Here is a 20,837-nt window from a genome sequence, read left to right as displayed (position 1 = left end):
ATTAGAATTCTTTCTTCCTTCCTTCCTTCCTTCCTTCCTTCCTTCCTTCCTTTTTCTTTCTTTCTTTCTTTCTTTCTTTCTTTCTTTCTTTCTTTCTTTCTTTCTTTTTGAGACAGGGTTTCTCTGTGTAGCCCTGGCTATCCTGGAATTCACTTTGCTGACCAGGCTGGCATCGAACTCAGAAATATGCCAGCCTCTGCCTCCCGAGTGCAAGGATTAAAGGCATGCGCCACCACACCAGGCTTTAGAATTATGTTTTGTCATATATTATATTTTAGTCTACAAAGTATTTTGAATTTAAACTTTAGAATTTAATGTGTTTGTATATACATATGTGTCTGTATATGTTTGTATTTCCTCCCTCAAGATTGTGCTTCATAGACATTCCTATATATAAATACTGTAACACTATGTCACAAACATACTAAGAAATAACTAAGGTTCTCAGTATTTAAATTATAAACCTCAGAAAATTGGAGTGGCTTTACAGTGGTGGGATAAATTATGATATAAATCTTCCACTATAATGTGTGCCTATTTTCATTTTTAACAAACATTCCCGGTCATTTTCTTACTAGGTATACTTTATTCATTAAAATGTAGGTATGTCTCGTCCATATATGTGAAGGTTTAGAGTGTGTACCTACTCCATATTGAAAATTTAAATACAAATCTATGATTTATTCTGAATTGTAAATATCCCAAATAGGTAACATTATGACCCACATCTATTTGGAGTTAGGTATCACCCAATAAGTTGATTATTTTGTTCTGAATGACTGATCGCTATTTCAACAAATGAAGTAGAGAATCAGATGAATTAGGCTGGTGAACTAATTAGAGAGTCAGTAACTATTTACAGAAATCCGTGAGCATAGTGTTCGTATATGGTGAACAAAAAGAATTGTATGCAGAGGTAATCGTTCTGTGCGTGTAGAAACATGGTGCTGAAAAGATGTATTAACCCTTCCTGCTGTTTTCACGTGTGATGTGGTTTATTTATCCTGACACTCCTTCAGAGAGCTATAACTTTCTTGATGAATTGGGCAAAACCTAAATATAAAGAGGTTCATATTTGTGAAAAGCTAATTAACCAAGATGGTAGGTTACCAGTGTACACGTCAGGATGTCTCAAGTCTGTAGAAGTCCTAGGCATTATCTACTTTATGACATCAAATCCATGGTCACTTTATCACAGGACAGATACTGCTACATCACTGTCACATTTCAGCCTAGTCATTGCAAGGAAGTACCAGCACTTCTCGCCAGCTCACAGATGCTTAGGACTGGGATCCTTATCCTCACACCTGGCCTAAAGCCAACTACGAATAGAGAGATCTTTAATTGATATCTGATGGAAATACAAATGTTACCCTCAAAAGTTCAGAGACCTTGTGAGCCACAACCTGGGAGAGTGACACAAGTACTCAGAATATCTACCCAGTTTTTAGAGCCCCCATTACCCTTGGAGCAACTCTCACATAGAGCTGAGTTAGAGGACTTGAATGGCCAGCAGGATCCAGATGCTCCTCTTCCTTATCACTCTTCTTTTTAATCTGGATGCTGCAAAGCCCATGAGTACAAAAGGAGAAACGAGGCACAGGGCACTTATTATTTTTTCCCAGGAGTCAATAAATTATTGCTTGTCAAAGGATGAATGGATCAATATAGTTACACCATGTCCCTTATACTAAATTCACTTCCCCGGTAAAATGTATGTGTTAAAAAGCTAAAATTCTGTGTTCTTTATGATGAATGCAGAATCAGAATGTGTCAACTGATGGAGGTTGAAGTACGCTTGTGAGATGTGATGAAGAGATTTTTCAGTCCTTTTGGGCTTCAAAATGCTTAAAGGAAATGATGATAATATGTGGTTTCATCGTGACATTTATTTTAATGAGGAGAGTGAGATGTCTTGATAGTATAGGTGCTTGTCATTGCACCAGATATTCTGATTCTAACCCCAGAACCCCAAATAATGGAAGGCGTAACTAGATACCAACAGTTGCCCTTGGATGTGCTCCCTCCCAAACTGAATACATGCACTAGGTAGTTACACATTAAACCATAGACCCTTATGTTGCTTTATATTCCCATCCTCTAGAAAGCAAAAGAAAAAAAAAAGGAAAAAAAAGCTTTTTAGTTTTCTAGTCTTTGCCTATACTCACCATCAGGAAAGAGAGCCCAATAGTAAGTAGCCTAACTAAATCTAATCACATGTACTGACTCAGCATACTTTTATCGATGTCAAGATTGCTTGTGTAAATAAATGATGCCATGAGCTGACAGTGACTTTCTGTCCCTCTAGTTTTACCTCAACAATCTACTGTTACACCCTTCTCAACTGATGACCATCCGTGTACAAAATCCTCATTGACCGTAAGAAACCCTCTTCCTTTATATAAGAGAAAATTACTTTAATGATTCCCTCATGTTTGTATGACTATAGCACACTTGAAAAAGTAAAGTTGATTAAGTGTTTCATGTATTAAATATTTTATTTAGGAAGAGAAGGAAATGTAATTATATCAGATTGGTGATTTAACAGAACTGTATCAGGTAGTGACTTTGAGTCAGGGCAGATTGTCTTCTGGACAATAATGTTCTGCCTTCGATACCAGTATGTAAATTTCACTCAGAAGGTGGCAGGCATATCATTCATGTAGACTTGAATGTTTATATAAGCGTTTACTCCGTTTATGGCTTCTAGAGCCTGTGGTTTAGGTTGAATCTGATTATGTTCCCCAAAGATGGGTGTAGGGGAAGCATCATATGTCCTAGCATGGCATGTTCAGGTGCCAAGAAGTTAAGACATAAGGATGCATGCAAATTATTGGAGTACTTCACAAAAGGGGTTAGTATCACTAAATAGGTTTTAGCTTCACCCTATTGTAATGTAACTTGGCTAACCTTCAGTAGAAGCCAACGCATAAGGTTGCCTGATGTGGTATTTAGTCAGCAAATATGGGAAACACTCTAGTTTTTGTCGCAAAGTAGGCATCTTGAGGTATTATGTGTCAGTATCACATAATATACTAATACGGAGCATTTCCCCTGAGTCTCTAATAGTAAGAGTCAGTAGATTAGTAAGAGATTAGTTTAGCTCACCATACTTAGTACAATTACGTCCTGTCAAGAGGTGAACCAAAGCATGGTACAAACAGGATTCAGTATACTCTAAGTCTCTTAAGTGTTTTCTTTCCTGTATGTTACAGGTGGGCTCCAGAAAACGCCGGAACAGTATGTATCCTGCAGTCAGTGTAGACATGTGTTAGATATGAATTGTGTTAATACTGGTTGTCTTTTGCCTGGTTGCACCACAGGGAGCAAATTGGCATGTATTGATTGAAAAATCAGATGTTTGTTCTAAAAAAAAAAAGTGGTGCCTCCAGTGAGAAATTGTAGCCCTGTGTGTACAGCTGCTGCTTCCAGCTGTGACCTCTTTAGTTTGGTGTTTTGTGCAGGAGGCTGCATTTAAACCTATCTTATCTACACAGATATCCAAGTTACTCAACCCAATTTCCAGGGAAAATGTTTTGAAAAAAATCAGAATATCAATTTACTTATGTGTTTAAAGTTTGCCACAGTCACATGTGGTGGGTTGATTTGTATTTTTCTAGACAGATGAATAAACCAAGATTCAGAGTAAATGACAGAGATCTTTAGATATGCAGTGCATCATTAGACTTAACACAACAGAGGGCATTAAAAACAAAAAAGAAACAGGGAAGAATTTCCAGTTTTCCAACATCTGCTTGTAACTCAGTGCTACAGGAATCCCAAAGACTGCTGTGCCTACCACAGTGCTCAGAAGACCTGGGCAATGTAATTCACCTGCCTACAGACTTTATCAAGTAGGAAAGAAAAGCCCATGTTTTCGTGCAGATTACTGACTCTGAACTACACTGAAATTGGCTACATGTATATGAACTGAGGTCATGCTAGACTTGGTTGGTTCCTTCTAGTAAAACCTGGTGAAAAGCTTTAAAGTATTGATGATATTTAGCATGAACACAAAGAAGAAAACAACTAAGGCAAACTATTCACTAAGAACTCTGGTCACCACCTAGATACTGCCCTATGCTATCTAATTTTTTAAAAAGAATATAGGATATTTTTGTTTTGGTTTTGTTTGTTTGTTTGTTTTTCTTTTTGAGACAGGGTTACTGTGTATCCATGACTCTCCTGAAACTGACTATCCATCTGTCTGTCTATTTGTCTATCTATCTATCTATCTATCTATCTATCTATCTATCTATCTATCTACGTATCAATCTATCTTCGTGGCCTGGACCTCACATAGTTCCATCTGCCTCTGAGTACAGTGTACTGTTAAAAAAGAGTCAACTACCACATCTATGGAATACACATACAAAAGTGAGGTACATTATATGCTCCAAGAGACTTTCCTCTCAGTAGTGGCCAGTCTCCATAATTTAAGTGTGAATACTGAAGTTATATATTCAGTAGCGAACTACATGACTCTATCATTATTTCAAGTGTTTTCTGCATAGTTCATCTATAGTGTTAGCACTTTGCTACACTGTTGTTTGATTAAGGGAAACTAGTGTGAGAATATGAACTAGCCCAGTTGTATCAGTGTCAGTACATGAGTAGGATGTCCAGGACCCAAAGTCTGTATCCTAGTTCTACATAAAATATTCTCAGGATAGCTTCATCCTATTAATACTTATCCTAGAGACGTGAAGGAAGGAGAAACACAAGTTCAAGTTCATTCTTTTCTGTATGCTAGACTAGAATAGACACCTTTCCTGAAAAAAATAAAAAAATAGAGAAGGTCAGACTGGTGAGGGAGACATGACAAGGTATGGTGCACTCTCACTGCCTGGGAGGCAGTACAAATATCTAAGCAGAAACTAAGAAAGGCCATACAGATGGGCAGTGAGGATGTGACCTACAAAGTGATGTGAACACACACCGCCTATTATGTTACCAATGTACATAATAGGCTGCTGTTCTTGTCAGTTCATGATGAGGACATGTCCAGGCTTAGCTAGTTGAAGGGAAGTTTCTGTTCAGTCCATCATGTGACAACTTGGTCTTGGGTAACTTTGAAACTGAGCATTTTTTAGAAAATACCTTAATGTGGTCCTCTGATCAAGAAATCACTCACTGAAAGGCACCAGTCAGGTTGAAGTTCTTAGAGGAAGACCACATATTTCTTCTACATTAGGGCCCGCCTATAGCTTCTTAGGTAAATAGGGAAAATAAATACATTCTCTGTTGCCCATGTGTAACCAACTGAAACCTCATGCTTCCTGGATGCATTCATATGTTGGTAAGTCTTCTGTCATTTAATAGACACCACAAAGCAATTCTATGTGCTTTTCCTGGAAGGGTAGCTGTGTGTGTGTGTGTGTGTGTGTGTGTGTGTGTAATTGTATATCCATATACATTTTTTGAACTAAGATTCATAGGGTATCAAATATATAGCACTGTAGTGAACTTCCGTCACTCATAACTGAGAGTCGATAAATTCCAGTTTTTATGTTGCTCTAAGAGTGATATGGATTCTGTTTACAAGGTACAGCACCAACATAACAGAGACCTGGTGCTCTTCTCTGTACACTGTCTCACCTGCATGACCTTATGACTTACCTACACCATCAGTGTAATGCATGCTGCTGTGCAAGACTGAGAGATATTTCAAAAGCACCACTGTACCTCTGATGATGGTGCCTGAGGAATGGTTATGAGACGGAACGTGCAAACATAGACACATTACTGGTTTTCTCTGATTTTTCGATTTGGATTTTGCTTGTTTGTTTGTTTTTTTCAATGAAGCTGACACAACTTATCTCTGTTAATGCATTCCAAGTATTTACAATCATAAGAAATATCCATCACCAGAATGCTGCTGTTACTGTGGATACTGAAGAACATCAAGCCCCAACTTGCTCATCCACACAAACACCACAAAACAAAAGAAAAGGTACTGAGGCAATAGAATAACTTTATTAAATTATATCCAGTTGTTGTAGATCATAAGGTATGATACAAGGGAAAAAAAGGTGACCAGCATAGAAACATTTTCTTCTGTAGATGACGTAAATTTGCATGCTTCATTAGGTTAAATTCAACCACAGAATTTGAAAATGGATATAAGACTCACTGTTTGTTCTCATTGAGCAACGAGAGAGGGGAAATGAGCTCAGTCCTGTCTGTGTCACTGTCACTTCACCTGCTGCAGACAGGAACAGTTGAGCCATCCTCTCTATTACCTGTTCACAGACACCTGTAATGTGGATGGATTGAACGTCAACTGTCTCAAGAGTGACCCTGTGATTATCAAAAGTGTGGAAAATGAAGACAGACTTGAAATTAGATCACAGCATTTCTGGTCTGACCCCTTGGCAGTGGGTCCCTGGAGTGGTGTGCTACACCCTGTGCTTGGGAGGCTTAAGGGAATGGGAAAGAAGAGTAGAAACAAGGAAATGGCAGGAGGGATAGGAGGTTTCTGTGGGTTTCTTTTTCTTTCAACAGATTCAAGGTGATCCCTGACAGGTTGTGTATTCTTGGCTTCTGGCTCTGTCATTTGAAGGCAGTCTTTCACACTTAGCACTTTTCAGTCTATGTCAGTTTGTGCCAAATGGCTGAGCCTGCCACTGTGGTTAACAGATCTCCCTCCATGGAAGCTGTGCCAAAGGCACTTTCCCAGTTTGTAGTGAAAAGGAATGTCTGTTTCAGCACTGCAGTTTGAGTATGGAGTGCAGACTTGCTGAGAACCACAGTGTAGGGAGTTTCAGGCAGAGATTCAGTGCCACAAGAGGAAAGAAAGAGAGTGCTTATGTCCAGCTCACCTTCTTGGACAGTCAAGGATGTCAGCCCAAAGAATGGTGGAGTTAACAGTGGCCCTGTTTGCTACCTCAGTTTATCACCAAAGATAAACATGCTTCACAAGCGATAACCAAGAGATCTTGATCTTATCCAATTGAGGTAAGATTGAGATAAGATCCAACTGAGATAAAATGTCACCACATACAAATTGTTATGGTCCCTGTGGGTTTTTATCTTAGGGTAAACCAGTATTGATGGTGAGATACAATCCCCTCCTATGCACTCAAATGACCTATACATAAAGGCCTTCACTGTGATCCCGATGATGTAGGATGGAGATCCTGTTCCTGTGGTGTCTTGGAAATTTTTTTTGGAGTAGTAGTAGTAATGCATTCTTGGTCCCCTTGTGACCATTTAGTCCCACTTTAAAGGACAACCACAGATTTTACTGCCAGATAGCTAACAGGGTTCTCTACCATGACCTCCCTGCAACACTAGAAATGCCCTGAAAAAGACCTAATGTATGTCTTTAGCTTGTACCAGCCTATGCTCCTTAATTTGACTAGCATTCTAAGTGATTGAGTCAAGGGAGGTTAGAGGCCGACATTCATCTCAGACCTTTCGACTTAATGCGTGAGGAAAGGTTTACAACTGGCCTGTTCTTGGGGCTTTTAGAGGCATCCTTGGTTTAGCCTCCAAGATGCAGAGACTGGGTTTAAGTGTTCTCCTAACATACTGCCAATGTTCCTCAGGGTAAAAGATGCCGACTACTGCAGGTCAGTTCTTCAGGAAGCCGTCTTGCCATAGGATATTTCCTTTGTGCTGTCACTACTCCAGTCTTTCATTCTTGACATGGTCTGACCTGTCCCATCTTTCCTGGGGACATGAGATTATAATCTAAGGAATCTCTGTCCTCCTAGTAGCTTCACTATAACTTTTGTCGTAGGTTCACAGCCTAGGCTCCTCAGAAGTATGTTTGCTTTTCTCGGATTCTCCCATTCCACAGTTGGTTTCGGCCTTTTTAAATAAGATGTATCTGTATAGTGTCTATCTGCTTCTGAACCCTGAGTCAGAGATACAGGATTCAACTTCCAGTCCCACCTTTTCAGTCTTCCCTCTTATTACCTCTTACCCCATCCTTCTCTAGCCACTTCTCATTTTTCTTGGTTGTCATGTTGTCTCTGGACTATATGTCTGCCAACTATGGAAGCATCTGTACTCCCTTTCAACTGTTGCATTATTGTTGATGCTGCAAACTTGTTCACCCAGTGTGACCTAACTCCCAGCCATGTCTCCAGCCTCGGCCTGGGGTATATCTTAGGTCTTTCTCTATTCACTAAATGTTTCCTCTTCACAAAGCTCATTAGATTGACAAGATCACTGGAAGAGAACAGAAAAGAACCTTTCTCAAGGAAAGCGTGCCAGGATATGCAGTGTCATTAGGCCATCTGGGTTAGACCTTTACTCTATGAACAAAGGTAAAAGACTGCTGGTGGGCAGCAGAGGCTGAAGAGGAACTAGTGATTATCCTGTGCTCAAAAGTCATCTCAGGAACTGTTATCTCTGATTTTGATCATAAGATTTGTGTTGTGGGACCAGTGAGATAGCTCAAAAGTAAGGCACTTGCTGTAAAGACTGAAGACAGGAATTTGAACCTAGAACCTATATGGTTTACTGAAAGAACTGGGTACAAAAGGTTCACCTCTGCTGGATGGACAGCCAGTTACTGAGCCTCCCAAATAGAAGAAATATTAAAAAAAAGTTTTTGAAAGATTTATTTCATTGTTACATTATGTAACAGATTCTTTCAAATTACTTTAGATTATCGTTTCCTAGAGAGCAAATTCTGTTCCTCACTTTACTATAGTGTCTGCTTAGATCCATCACAACTCAAAAACCAGATCAATGCTGATGACCAATACTTTTTGTAATCAAGCTCCTACTCATTGATCAGGGACACAGAACAGACTTGGGAGTTGGACTGTGACCCCCAAGCCAGAATATCAGAGTATTTGAGCTTGCAAATGAAGAGCACCTGTGCCAAGTTTTTGTTACATTTTCTACCAATAAGGATTTAGGAATAAAGGCTTTCCTTATGAGGTTGACTATGTAAAGTGATACAGAATATAGGTTTTACATTCTAACCAATCAAATCCACTTGTTATTCTGTAGTTAGAAACAGCCATTGTGTTTTGGAGAACATAGGATGAATAATGGGAGTTGTGGTTAAGAAAAATCATGTTCTGAAAAAATGACAGTACTTGAGGCAAGTTTGTTTTGCTTGTTCCCAACAAGTTCTCTCCAAATCCTTTCTTTGCCTCCATTTACCTTCCCAGAAGACAGTCCAGCTTTATCCCAACTACCTCGTTTCCTACATTTAGTTACATATACTAAGTCCATGCACTTTTACCCACATCAATAAATAATAACCAGTGCCCGGAGCTGACTGTTACTCTGTGTTCCCCTACTGTTAGCTAAATGTGGTGATGGTTCACCTTCAGAAGAGGACGAGGAAAAGTCATCACTGAGGAGGGTTAAGGTAAGACGGGCTTTCCTTCCTCTAAGGAAGAAAGCTTATCTCATTGGTTCCCTTATATATCAGTGGGTATCACATTGGAGTCATGACACTAGCCAGAAGCATCATGGGTAATAGAGCATTTACTTAGGAAGAGGATGGAATGGAGGAACTGTACCAACTTGGTCTTAATTCAGTACACCACAATGTGGTGCAACTTTATGTACTGAATTATGAGGCTAATCGCTTTCAAGTGGGTTTCTCCAGTTTATCCTAGTCCTCATGTTTGAAAGAATATACCAACTGAACACTCTCCACCCACATGCTAGACACCGAAAGCTTCTAATGCATCAAACTTTGGGTCATGTACTCAAGTTAGTTCTAAACCCTGGGCGCTAGTAATAGAATATGGATTACTGAAAATACAAGTTTTCATATGTGATAGAGATTTTGGGATCCTCTAGAGGCCTGACAGGTTTGTTTGGTCTACCTATGAATCAGAAAAAGTATGAAAGATACTGGTTTTGTCACAAGTACAAAGCACCGTATAATTTGTGGCAACCTCAAATAATGTATCCATTAATATAGTCATCACTTGACTGTGATTTTTTTATCCTTACTGCAATTACAACACATATATCAAAAACTTTGTATATATTTCCCTGCATGATTATGGAATATAATGTATTTTTCCCCCTCAATTGCAGGTAGTTTCTAAAAGAAGCAGACAGAGTACGTATTGCGGAATTACTAAGATAAGAATTGTTGTAAACACTAGTTGTGTTTTGTCTGATGCAACACTGTGATCTAAGATGGTAACTGATAATTAAAATTATGGTTCTCATTGTGTGTGTGTGTGTGTGTGTGTTTGTGTCTGTCCTGTGTGTGTGTGTGTGTGTGTGTGTGTGTGTGTGTGTGTGTGTGTGTGTGTGTATGTATGTGAGAGAGAGAGAGGGAGAGAAAGAGAGAGAGAGAGAATGTTTTAACAAAAAAGGAGAAGAAAAAACTTATGGATATATCTGTGGTCATTGAACTCTTCACGGTACAATAATCCCTATGAAAGAGTTACAGCATTTAGGATTTGCCTGCATGATATCAAATCTATAAGGATCTCAAGTACTATCCTGACTGCTATAGTGGGTAGAAGTCCTAGACTGTGACATTTACCAGGCAGCAGTCAGTTTTGAAAAGTATAGAAGCACACATACTTATTTTCAGGTGACAGGGCCTAAAAATGAAACACAGTGCACGGGAACAGAAATGTAGAGTGGTTGTGTCCCAACTGGGTTTCCCATGGTTCATTCTAATAAGGTCAAGAGAAAGGCTTAAGGTGTAGACCATATTAGCATGGACAAAGGGCAAACCAATTTAGGCACATGGTCAAGTATTTTGATCAGTGCTGTCTCATTCTTTAGGGAATTTAGGAAATTTTAGTTTATGAGACAGGTGTGTGTGTGTGTGTGTGTGTGTGTGTGTGTGTGTGTGTGTGTGTGAACTTTCTGGCTCACATCTCACACAGCTCCACTTGCCTTAGCCTGTTGAGTGCTGTTACTTATTAAGGGAGTACACTACCACACCCAAAGTGAATATACCTTTAACAGTCAGGTACACTCTATGCTCCAAGAGTTTTATCTCTGAATGATAGTCAGTCTCCACGTTCTTAATGTTAATACTGAGTAGATACATATTTTTAGCAGTGAAGCATGTAACTCAATATAATTTCAAGTGTTTTCTGCATAGTGCAACTACAGTTTCAGTACTTTGGTATGCAGTAGTTTGATTAAAGGGAGCTATTGTACTAATATGGACTGGAGCTTCAGCCCAGTTGTCTCAGTACATATTTAGCATGTCAGGACCCAAAGGTTGTATCGTAGTTCTACGTAAAATGTTCTCAGGATAGCTTCATCCTATTAATACTTATCCTAGAGAAGTGAAGGAAGGAGAGACACAAGTTCAAGTTCATTCTTTTCTGTAAATTATATGCTAGACTAGAATAGAGACTTTTCCTGAAAAAAAAAAAAACAGAGAAGGTCAGACTGGTGAGGGATGTATGACCAGGTATGGTGCACTCTCACTGCCCTGGAGTCAGTACCCATATCTAAGCAGAAACTAAGAAAGGCCGTACAGATGGGCAGTGAGGATGTCACCTGTAAAGTGATGTGAACACATACCGCCTATTATATTACCAATGCACCAGGCTGCTGTTCGTGTCAGTTCATGATGAGGACATGTCCAGGCTTGGCTAGAGTAACTTTGAAACTGAGCCTTTTCTTTTAGAAAATACCTCAATGTGGTTTTCTGATCAACAAATCACTCACTGAGAGGCACCAGTCAGGTTGAAGTTCTTAGAGGAAGACCACATATTTCTCCTAAGCTAGGGGCCTCCTATAGCTTCTTATGTAAACAGGGAAAATAAATGCATTAAAAAAAAAAAGAATTGGAATCACAGGACTTGAGCCACCAAAGCTTAGTCCTTCCTTGCTTCATAACATACAAAAAAGATTAGTATCAAATTCTTTTAACAATTTTCTGAACTGTCCCACATGGAATATGAATAAAGTATACACATGTATGGAAAGGTATATAGAAATAAATATATTTACCTTACATGAAGAAAAATAAAGACATTCTCTATTTCCATTTGTAACCATCTGAAACCTCACCCTACCTAGATTCATTCATATGTAGATGACTCTTCTGTCATTTAATAGCCACCAGAAGACAATTTTATAATCCTTCTTCGAGGACTAACTTGTTTAACTGTCTGTGGATATACACTTGTAAATGAGTAACCAATTAAAACCTCACCCTACTTAGATGTATTCATATGCATCTCATTCTTCTGTCATATAGCAGTGTTTTTCCTTGAGGGCTAGCTTGTATAAGTGTGTGTGTGTGTGTGTGTGTGTGTGTGTGTGTGTGTGTGTGTGTGTGTATACACTTGTGTATGAGTAACCAGCTGAAACCTCATTCTACCTAGATTTGTTCATATGTAGCTGGCTATTCTATCATTTAACAGACACCACAAAGCAATATATACTTGCATATCCCTATCTTTTTAACTGAGAATTGACATAGGAGTATAACTATGTCTAACATCATAGTGAACACAACTCAGAAATGAGAGAGAGCATAAACTACACTATATAAAAGTAAAATATACTATATCATTACACTATACATATGAACAAAATATACTATATAAATTACACTTTATTTACAAGTGTTTTATAAAACATAGTGCATATGTACTTTGTACTCATATATTTTGCAATGAAGCCTCATAGGGAGTCAAATATAAGTATCCTAGTGAAAACCACACAGGAGTGAATGAGTATATAAATGTCACTTTGTTTATATTGCTCTAAGAATTAATTGGATTCTATTTAGCAGGTACAGCCCCAACATTACAGAACGCTGGTTCTCTTCTCTGTACATTGTCACACTGACATGAAGTTATGACTTACCTACACCATCAGTGTAATGCATGCTGGTGTGTATAATGCACTCTGTGATCTTCCCAAAATACCACTGTAGCTCTGATGATGGTGCCTGAAGAATGGTCATGACATGGAACGTACAAACACAAAACCACTGCTGATTGCCTCTGTTTTTCTGCCATGAAGCTGACATCATTGTCTCTGTGAATGCATTCCCAGGCTCACCTTTCTTGAGAAATAAGTTTCGGAGGGGCACTCTTCTCCCAGTGGATGCTGCACAATGTGACTTCACAGATAAAAGTTATAAAGGAAAACCACAAGACAACCTAGAAGGTACAGTGGAAATGAAAGCCTGAATCATGTTTCATAGTTGTAGGGCATACTGTTAAGATACATGAAAAACTGTAAATATACTAGTACTTTTCTATGTAGATTCTATTAATTTTCATATTTCATTAGTTGAGAGTCACCACAGAATTTGAAAATGGATAAAAGACTCACTGTTTGTTCTCATTGAGCAACGAGAGAGGGGAAAATGAGCTCAGTCCTGTCTGTGTCACTGTCACTTCACCTGCTGCAGACAGGAACAGTTGAGCCACCCTCTCTATTACCTGTTCACAGACACCTGTAATGTGGATGGATTGAACGTCAACTGTCTCAAGAGTGACCCTGTGATTATCAAAAGTGTGGAGAATGAAGACAGACTTGAAATTAGATCACAGCATTTCTGGTCTGACCCCTTGGCAGTGGGTCCCTGGAGTGGTGTGCTACACCCTGTGCTTGGGAGGCTTAAGGGAATGGGAAAGAAGAGTAGAAACAAGGAAATGGCAGGAGGGGTAGGAGGTTTCTGTGGGTTTCTTTTTCTTTCAACAGCATCAAGGTGATCCCTGACAGGTTGTGTATTCTTGGCTTCTGGCTCTGTCATTTGAAGGCAGTCTTTCACACTTAGCACTTTTCAGTCTACGTCAGTTTGTGCCAAATGGCTGAGCCTGCCACTGTGGTTAACAGATCTCCCTCCATGGAAGCTGTGCCAAAGGCACTTTCCCAGTTTGTAGTGAAAAGGAATGTCTGTTTCAGCACTGCAGTTTGAGTATGGAGTGCAGACTTGCTGAGGACCACAGTGTAGGGAGTTTCAGGCAGAGATTCAGTGCCACAAGAGGAAAGAAAGAGAGTGCTTATGTCCAGCTCACCTTCTTGGACAGTCATGGATCTCAGCCCAGAGAACAGTGACACTAACAGTGGCCCATTTGCTACCTCAGTTTATCACCTCAAGATAACATCCTGCAAACGTGCTTGGGGATCTGGTCTTGTCAGCTTGACTCTTGAGATTAATGGTCACAGTGCCCACAAACTATTATGGTCATTTCGGAGTTTTATTCTATGGTAGAGCCGATCTCTCTGCTGGTGGATGGCCTTCTGTGCACTCAAATGACCACTTCTACTATGGTCCTAATGATGCAAAATAAGCAAATTCTGTCCCCGTAGCTCCTTAGTTTTATCAGAGTGCTGTCTTCTTGGTATGCATATCTTTAGCTTGGAACAGCCTATGCTAGTAAATTTGACTAGCATACTAAGTGCTTGAGTCAAAGGAGGTTAGAGGTAGACATCTGTCTTGGACCCTGTGACTTAATGGGAGAGAAAATGTCTGTATTCTGGCCCAACTTTGGTGCGTTCTGAGGTATTCTAGGTTCATCCTCTGAGATGCACAGGGTGGATTCAAGAGTTCCCTTATATTACTGCCTATGTTCCTCAAGATAAAGGACATTGACTCCTGGGATTCAGCCCCCCATGCACCTATCTGACCACAGGATGTGCCTGTCTGTGTGCTGTCACTACTTGAGTGTCTCACTCTTGGCATGGTCTGACCCATGTGTACATGTGGTTATAATCTAAGAAGTCTTTTTCCTCAAAATGGGTTCATTATAGTTTTTAGTAGGCTTATAGCCTAACCCCCTCAGGATATCTGCTTCTCCTGGATTCTCTCAGTATGCAGAGTGGTTTGGTACCAAATTTCAGTAATGCTTATAGGCTTAATGAACATTGTCTATGGACCAGATTGTGAACCATGTGTGTCTGAGACACAGGATTCTGCTTCTAACTCCTTCCCATTTCAGTCTTTCCTCTTATTACTTCTTGCCCTATTCTTCTCTATCCACTAATTGCCATGTTGTCCTGTGATCCCATTTCTTTTTACCTTATTGTTGACGTTGTGTACTGGAACACACTGTCTACACAGTGTGGCCTAACACAGCCATGACCCCATCCTCAGCCCTGGGATAACTAGGTGTTTTTGTATTCACTAAATGTCTCTCCCTCACAAAGCTCATGAGACTGACAAGATCACTGGGAGAGAACTGAACAGAACCCTTCTCAGATACAATATGACAGGAAAAGTCTTAGTATGGCATCTGAATCAGACCTTTACCACATGGACAGGTACATCCTCGTTTGTCTTTAGGTCTTCCCTCTGTTTAACTTGCCTTATGAGCAAACAGTCCAGCAGCAGCAGAACCATATTGTTCATCAGGTTTAGTAACATGAATTAAATTCCTACACTTTTTCCCACATCAAGTAAAGCCCAGTGTAAACAATAAGCAGTACTGTTCACTTCTTGTCCCCCTAGTGGTAGCTCAATGTTCTGATGGTGCAGCTTTGCCAGTGGACAAGGGGAAAGGAGCAGTGAAAATGGTGGAGGTAAGAAGGCCTTTCCTTTCTCTCATCTAGAAAACTTACTTTAATGGTCCCCTTATGGTTCAGTGGGTATCACAAATGAATCCTGACACTGATCAGGTATATGACCTTTTAAAGTTTCTCATGTTTTAAAGATCTCACTGGCTGAGCATTTAATATGCATAATCTGGGCACATGGAGCTTTCTTTCAACACATCAAACCATGGAGAATACACTTAAATTATTTCTAACATAGGTCACAGAAACAGAAAACTTCTTAATGAAAGATACAAGTTTTCACAGATGGTATGCGATATAGTTTAGGGACTTTTTCATAGAGGCCAGACTCTGCCTTTGAAACATGAAAAAACATGTGAAAGGTCTTTTTCATGAAGTACAGAGCTCCAGCTCTTCTGTTTCGTCACTAAATAATGGATCCATTAACATAATCTCCACGTGATTGCTCCTTTCTATCTTGACTGCAACTAGAAAATGCCAATGGAAAGACCAAAGACTTTAGCAGGCACTACTCAACAGGATCTAAGCCTTAAAATATTTCATTTTCAATTACAGGCAACATCGAAAAAACGAAGATGTGGTATGTATTATGGAATCACTCTCTAAGACACATTTTCGATGGTAATTATGTAATACTTTGTCTTTTGTGTGATGGACAACTGTGATCTAAGCTGCTTATTGATGATGTTATTGTTGTTGTTGTTGTGTTTTTTAAAGGATTTTTTAAAACATTGTAAGTCATAAATAATGGCCATGTGTCTGTGGTTACTGTGTTCAACTGTGATTCCTTTATTTTAAAAGGAGTCTTTGTTCATCAAGGCATGTCTAAATCTTTTTTCCCCCAGAAAAAGACCCCAATTATCCAAACCACTTTCTAGTAGAAAATTTATAAATTAAGAAATCATAATACAGTTTAGCTACAAAAATATGCTCAAACTTCATCAGTGCCATGCAAGGCCAGGCTGTATGCTTGTATTCCTTCATAGATGAAAGAACCTGAGTTCAGGGATGATTCTGAGACTCCTTAGATGTACATATCAAGAGACACTTATTACCCAATCAAGAAAAGTTTCAACTTCTGGCATCTGCCTTGCCACGAGACAAATTGATAGGGCTTTGAAACTCTACCCTGGCTGCTGCAGAAGTCAGAAGCCCATGGTAGTGTGTCATTCAGCAGGCAGCCAACAGGCACAGCTCTGGAAGGTAGAGAAGCACACGCTGCTTTTCAGGTGACCGAGCCTGGAAATTAAATTCTGTACATGGAAAAGTGGGGGTGGCTATGTCCCAACGGGGATTCTCCAGTAAGCTCTGGAGAAATGCTTTAGCAGACTAGATAACATCAGAATGGGCACAAAGAGCCACACAGTTTAGGAGCAGTGTCCACTAAGAACTCCAATCTTCATTAGCTTGATCTATGCTGGATCATTACTCCAGCAATACTTTTCATTTCTTATTTTGTATTTTATTTTTAATATCATTATATTAATTTTGATAAGATAATGCAATTTGTTTTGTCATATTTATCCCTTATAACTCTCTACACATACTCATTCTCCCTTTTCAATTTTTCTTAAATGCATATCCTTAAAAAACCTTTCTAGTCCAATTTATGCCAAACATGTATAGGGGCATCCATTGACACTTGGGTTGACCTTCAGGGGCAATATCTTTAATTAAAACTGCCCCTCTCTCAGACAAAAGCCATAAACTACCAATAACTTCTTAATTAGGTATGAGAAGGGCTTCTGAACCTCTTCCCTTCAAGCCACAATATTGTCTTCTTGACTTTGTGAAGGTCCTATATGAGCATCCAGCAATATACATTTAAAGGAGAGCTAGACTCTGAACATCAAGGATACTTTGTCCTGGGTAGTTAAATTCCATGTTGCCTTTTCTATTTTCTTCTCCGTGGGTTTACATAGTCATCAGAGAAGAGTGTCACCAGATATCCTCTTGTCCACGTTTGTATGTCTTCATGCTTACGCTTTCACCAATAAGGTGATGGGTTAAGAGGAGCTATTATGGGTTAGAACAGGTAGCTTCGTTGGCTTAGTTCATACCTATCATATCCAAAACCCTGAGTTTCATCCCAAGTATTCCATATAATGCATCCATGATGGCACAATCTGCAATCCTTGGTTTAGAGTTTTGGATACAGAAAAGTCTAAGTTCAAGGTCATCTCTTTCTTTTTTAATTTTGTTATTGTTTTTTTTTGTGTGAATTTCACATCATACACCCCAATCCCACTTATCTCCTCTTCCCATTGTACCTCCCCTCCACCCTTGCTCTAACACACAACAAAGAAAAAATATTGTGGAAGTTGTAGTGTGTCAGTGTGTCCCACAGTACACCCTTTTGTCTATACTTCCTTGCTTACAAATATTCATTGTAATGGCTTATTGATCTGATACATGCTCGTGGCTTCTGATAATCTATCTGAGGTTCCATTACTGGAACATACAGTTTATCCTCTGGGATAATCTATTGTTGCCGAGTGTCCTGGAGATCCTGATGTTTTGTATCTATAGGACCAGCCACTTCATGCATGTCAGCAGTTCATTGATGGGGTAGATGTTGGGTTGAGCCAATTCTAAGTCCTGAAGGCCTGGCAGGTCACTAATCTGTTCAGCCTCCCAGCTGTCCCCCTCTACCACACCCAGGGACAGCTCACCAGGAAGCCCTGCAACCAGAGCTAGCTCTATCCTGCTGTCCAGGTAAGGTACAAAACCCCTCTCCCAAGTGTTGCAGTTAGTGAGGGACATGGTCAGTTCTCCCACTCTCATGACCTGAGGTGGGGGCAGATGTTCCACCTGCCTTAGATGGCAGAAGAGCAGAGAGGAGGGAGGGTGGCATCTCTCCATTTTCTACACCACAGTCCATCAGACAAGAAAGTAGGGTTGGCTCTCCTGCATTCACACGTTCCAGGCTGTCTTACCTGTAAGCCCCTCATGCAGGGCCAGCTCTACTGTGCTGTCCAGGCAAGGTACAGGATCTGCTCTCCTGAGTGCTGCAGCAAATGTAGGGGCAGGGATAGCTCTTCTGCTTTCATGACCCCAGGGCCAGCTCTTCCACCTGCCATAGATGGTAAGGAGGGAGAGGGAGGAAGGGTATCTCTCCCTCATCCACACCACTATATGGGAGGTGAGTAGAGCCAGCTCTCTAATGCTCCTGTCCGCAGCAGTGGCTCACAGTCTTCAGCCATCAACATGTCCCCGGGCAGTGACCCACACCAGAGACATTTGCCTGGCCTTTGGTGGTAACAGATCCCTGATGCTGCAGGGCCAAGGTGGCAGCACGGACCAGGACCCCACCGTGTTCCCAGGTAGCATCTCTGACTACTCACATCAGGCTGCTCCTCATTACCCTCAAGTCTCCGGTTCAGCCTCTCTTCATTGTGCCCACATCCTTCTGTTTCTCGTTCTCTTCTACTTCTCTACCACTAACTAGCTTCTCTTAGTGGTGCCCAGTGTCTCTGAATGTCTAGGATCATCTCAGGAGTGGTCCCTAGTGTGTATGTCCCACTTGTGTGTTATGACACTGGGATTAGCTCTCTGTCCAGGCTTCATGGCACTGGTCTGGTGGTCATCACAGGCTTGCTTCTTGCTCAGCTGCCTGAGTGGCCCAATATGAAGGTCATCTATCTCTGGCTCACACCAGCCCAGGCCCGCAGTCCCACATGGAGTTCTGTCTGGGCCTGAGCATTGGTGCTGGCACTAGAATGATGCTCATCTCAGACTCACTGTTTTCAGTGAATGTTGGACTACTAATCATTCACATGTTCATAAGTCAAAACACTGAGTATAGACATAGCTTCTCTCTTCTCTGCCACCTGCTGACACACAAGTGACATAGCAGTCACATCTGCAGTGCCTAGGTCTTCCTTTTTTCATAATGAATTTTAAGCCAGCCTAGGGTAGATGCCTTTTTCTTCATCACCGTTGTCATCATCATCACTAGAAATGACTAATGATAACGACAAGGACGACGACAACAACAACATATCTGCAAAAGGTCTATTGATGGAAGGAGAGTTTGTAGGAACTAATCTTCCCCTTGGTAGGATGACCACATTCCTGGATAGACACAAGCCCATGAACATATGATTGGCACTAACTGAACTTGGTAGGTTATTAGAATTAAATGAAAAGGACTTGAAGTAGGTAAGGAGTGGAGAGATAGAAATGTAGCCAGGAGGAGTTGGGGTGTAGGGTTGGAATAAATAGGATCAAAATACATTTTATGGAGTTCTCAATTAAGAAAATATTTTATTAAAAATTTTGATGAGGAAACGATAAGCAGACCCAATGGACACTCATTCCTTGTGTAGCCACGTACTCACCTCACGTCAACTCATGTTGAGGGTTTACACAAGTTTGACCAACTTTCTTTGTCCAACCTTCACGTGACAACTTGATTTAGAATGACTTGGAGTCTGAGGCATCACAGAAGAGATGCAAGCATAAATTGCCTATCGGTGTGGGTATTTGATGGTCACTGACTGAGAGGAGCCTGACAGGCTAAAGACACTGGATAAACGATCTATTCTATTTGCTGGTTAAGAGCCCTTCTACAAACTTGGAAATTCATATATTGAGTCAGAAATCAAAGGCAGAGCATCTATTTCTTTGGTTATTTCTGTCAGGGAGTATTGCCAGGGCATCATGGCTAAAACTAGAGATTAAAAAACCAGAGGAGATATATTCTCCTTAACTTCCAAACTATAGTGATATAATATATTCTGCATAAGCTGTCAAATATTCTCAATAAGAAAAAAAAAAAAAAAACGAAAAGCAAACAGCCACTGGCACTGTTGATGTCAGTCACTTCCTGCAAACAGCCACTGGCACTGTCATACATCAGTCACTTCCTGCTCAGGATTCATCCTTGCTGTCTAATGGGACTATCCTCACATTCCACAAGACCACAGGGCACGTGTGCAGTCGTGTGCTTTTCACTGTGAGTTAGCACTATATGCTTATCTTGTACACCAGAAAGTTTTCAGTGGGTCAATATGAAACTTCAAGTTTACTGGCACAACGATGTGATCACAGAGGGAATGCAGGAATGTATGACTCTGTGTTGTGATGCTCTAAATGGGATTTGAATGCTGCCTATCGGGCACTATACCAACAACATGTCATCAGGTGTGCCTCTCTCTCCGTTGTTTTACCTAAATTATTATAGACTTTACCTACAACATCATGTGGTACATAGTAGACTTTATCTCCATAGTCATGTGATGTACAGTAAATTATACACTAAATTCAGTGATCTTCCTGCAGTGCCATCTTAATTACAGTGTCTTACCTAAAGAGAAATACGGTCAAATGTACACTCAACTCTTCTCAGTTTCCTGTTTGTTCGACATGAAGCTGACATAACTCTTCCATAAATG

General features: G+C 40.3%; 1 protein-coding gene and 1 pseudogene across 14 annotated transcripts in view; one reads left to right on the top strand and one right to left on the bottom strand.

Annotated features, from left to right (window-relative positions):
• Gm2396 (predicted gene 2396) overlaps positions 1-20,837 on the top strand; it is a 78,830-nt gene that overhangs the window by 16,413 nt on the left and 41,580 nt on the right. For 12 of the 14 annotated variants that reach the window (XR_003948402.1, XR_003948400.1, XR_003948403.1 and 9 more), the window contains exons 2-9: positions 2,309-2,379; positions 3,216-3,240; positions 5,840-5,953; positions 9,273-9,337; positions 10,021-10,045; positions 12,973-13,086; positions 15,377-15,447; positions 15,997-16,021. Coding sequence is in view for 7 of the 14 variants with exons in the window: in XM_017313723.2 (XP_017169212.1) it covers positions 2,309-2,379; positions 3,216-3,240; positions 5,840-5,953; positions 9,273-9,337; positions 10,021-10,045; positions 12,973-13,086; positions 15,377-15,447; positions 15,997-16,021 (510 nt within the window). In the remaining 7 variants the exon portion in view is untranslated. Of the gene's footprint in view, positions 1-2,308; positions 2,380-3,215; positions 3,241-5,839; positions 5,954-9,272; positions 9,338-10,020; positions 10,046-12,972; positions 13,087-15,376; positions 15,448-15,996; positions 16,022-20,837 lie in introns of those variants that run through there. The other 2 variants (NR_166072.1, XM_030244785.1) reach the window with 2 other exon arrangements.
• On the bottom strand, positions 19,194-19,318 carry Gm23707 (annotated as a pseudogene).

This window comes from Mus musculus, chromosome 9 (assembly GCF_000001635.26).
Source record: "Mus musculus strain C57BL/6J chromosome 9, GRCm38.p6 C57BL/6J".
NCBI lineage: Eukaryota > Metazoa > Chordata > Mammalia > Rodentia > Muridae > Mus > Mus musculus.
This window is presented reverse-complemented; position numbering and strand designations above follow the sequence as displayed.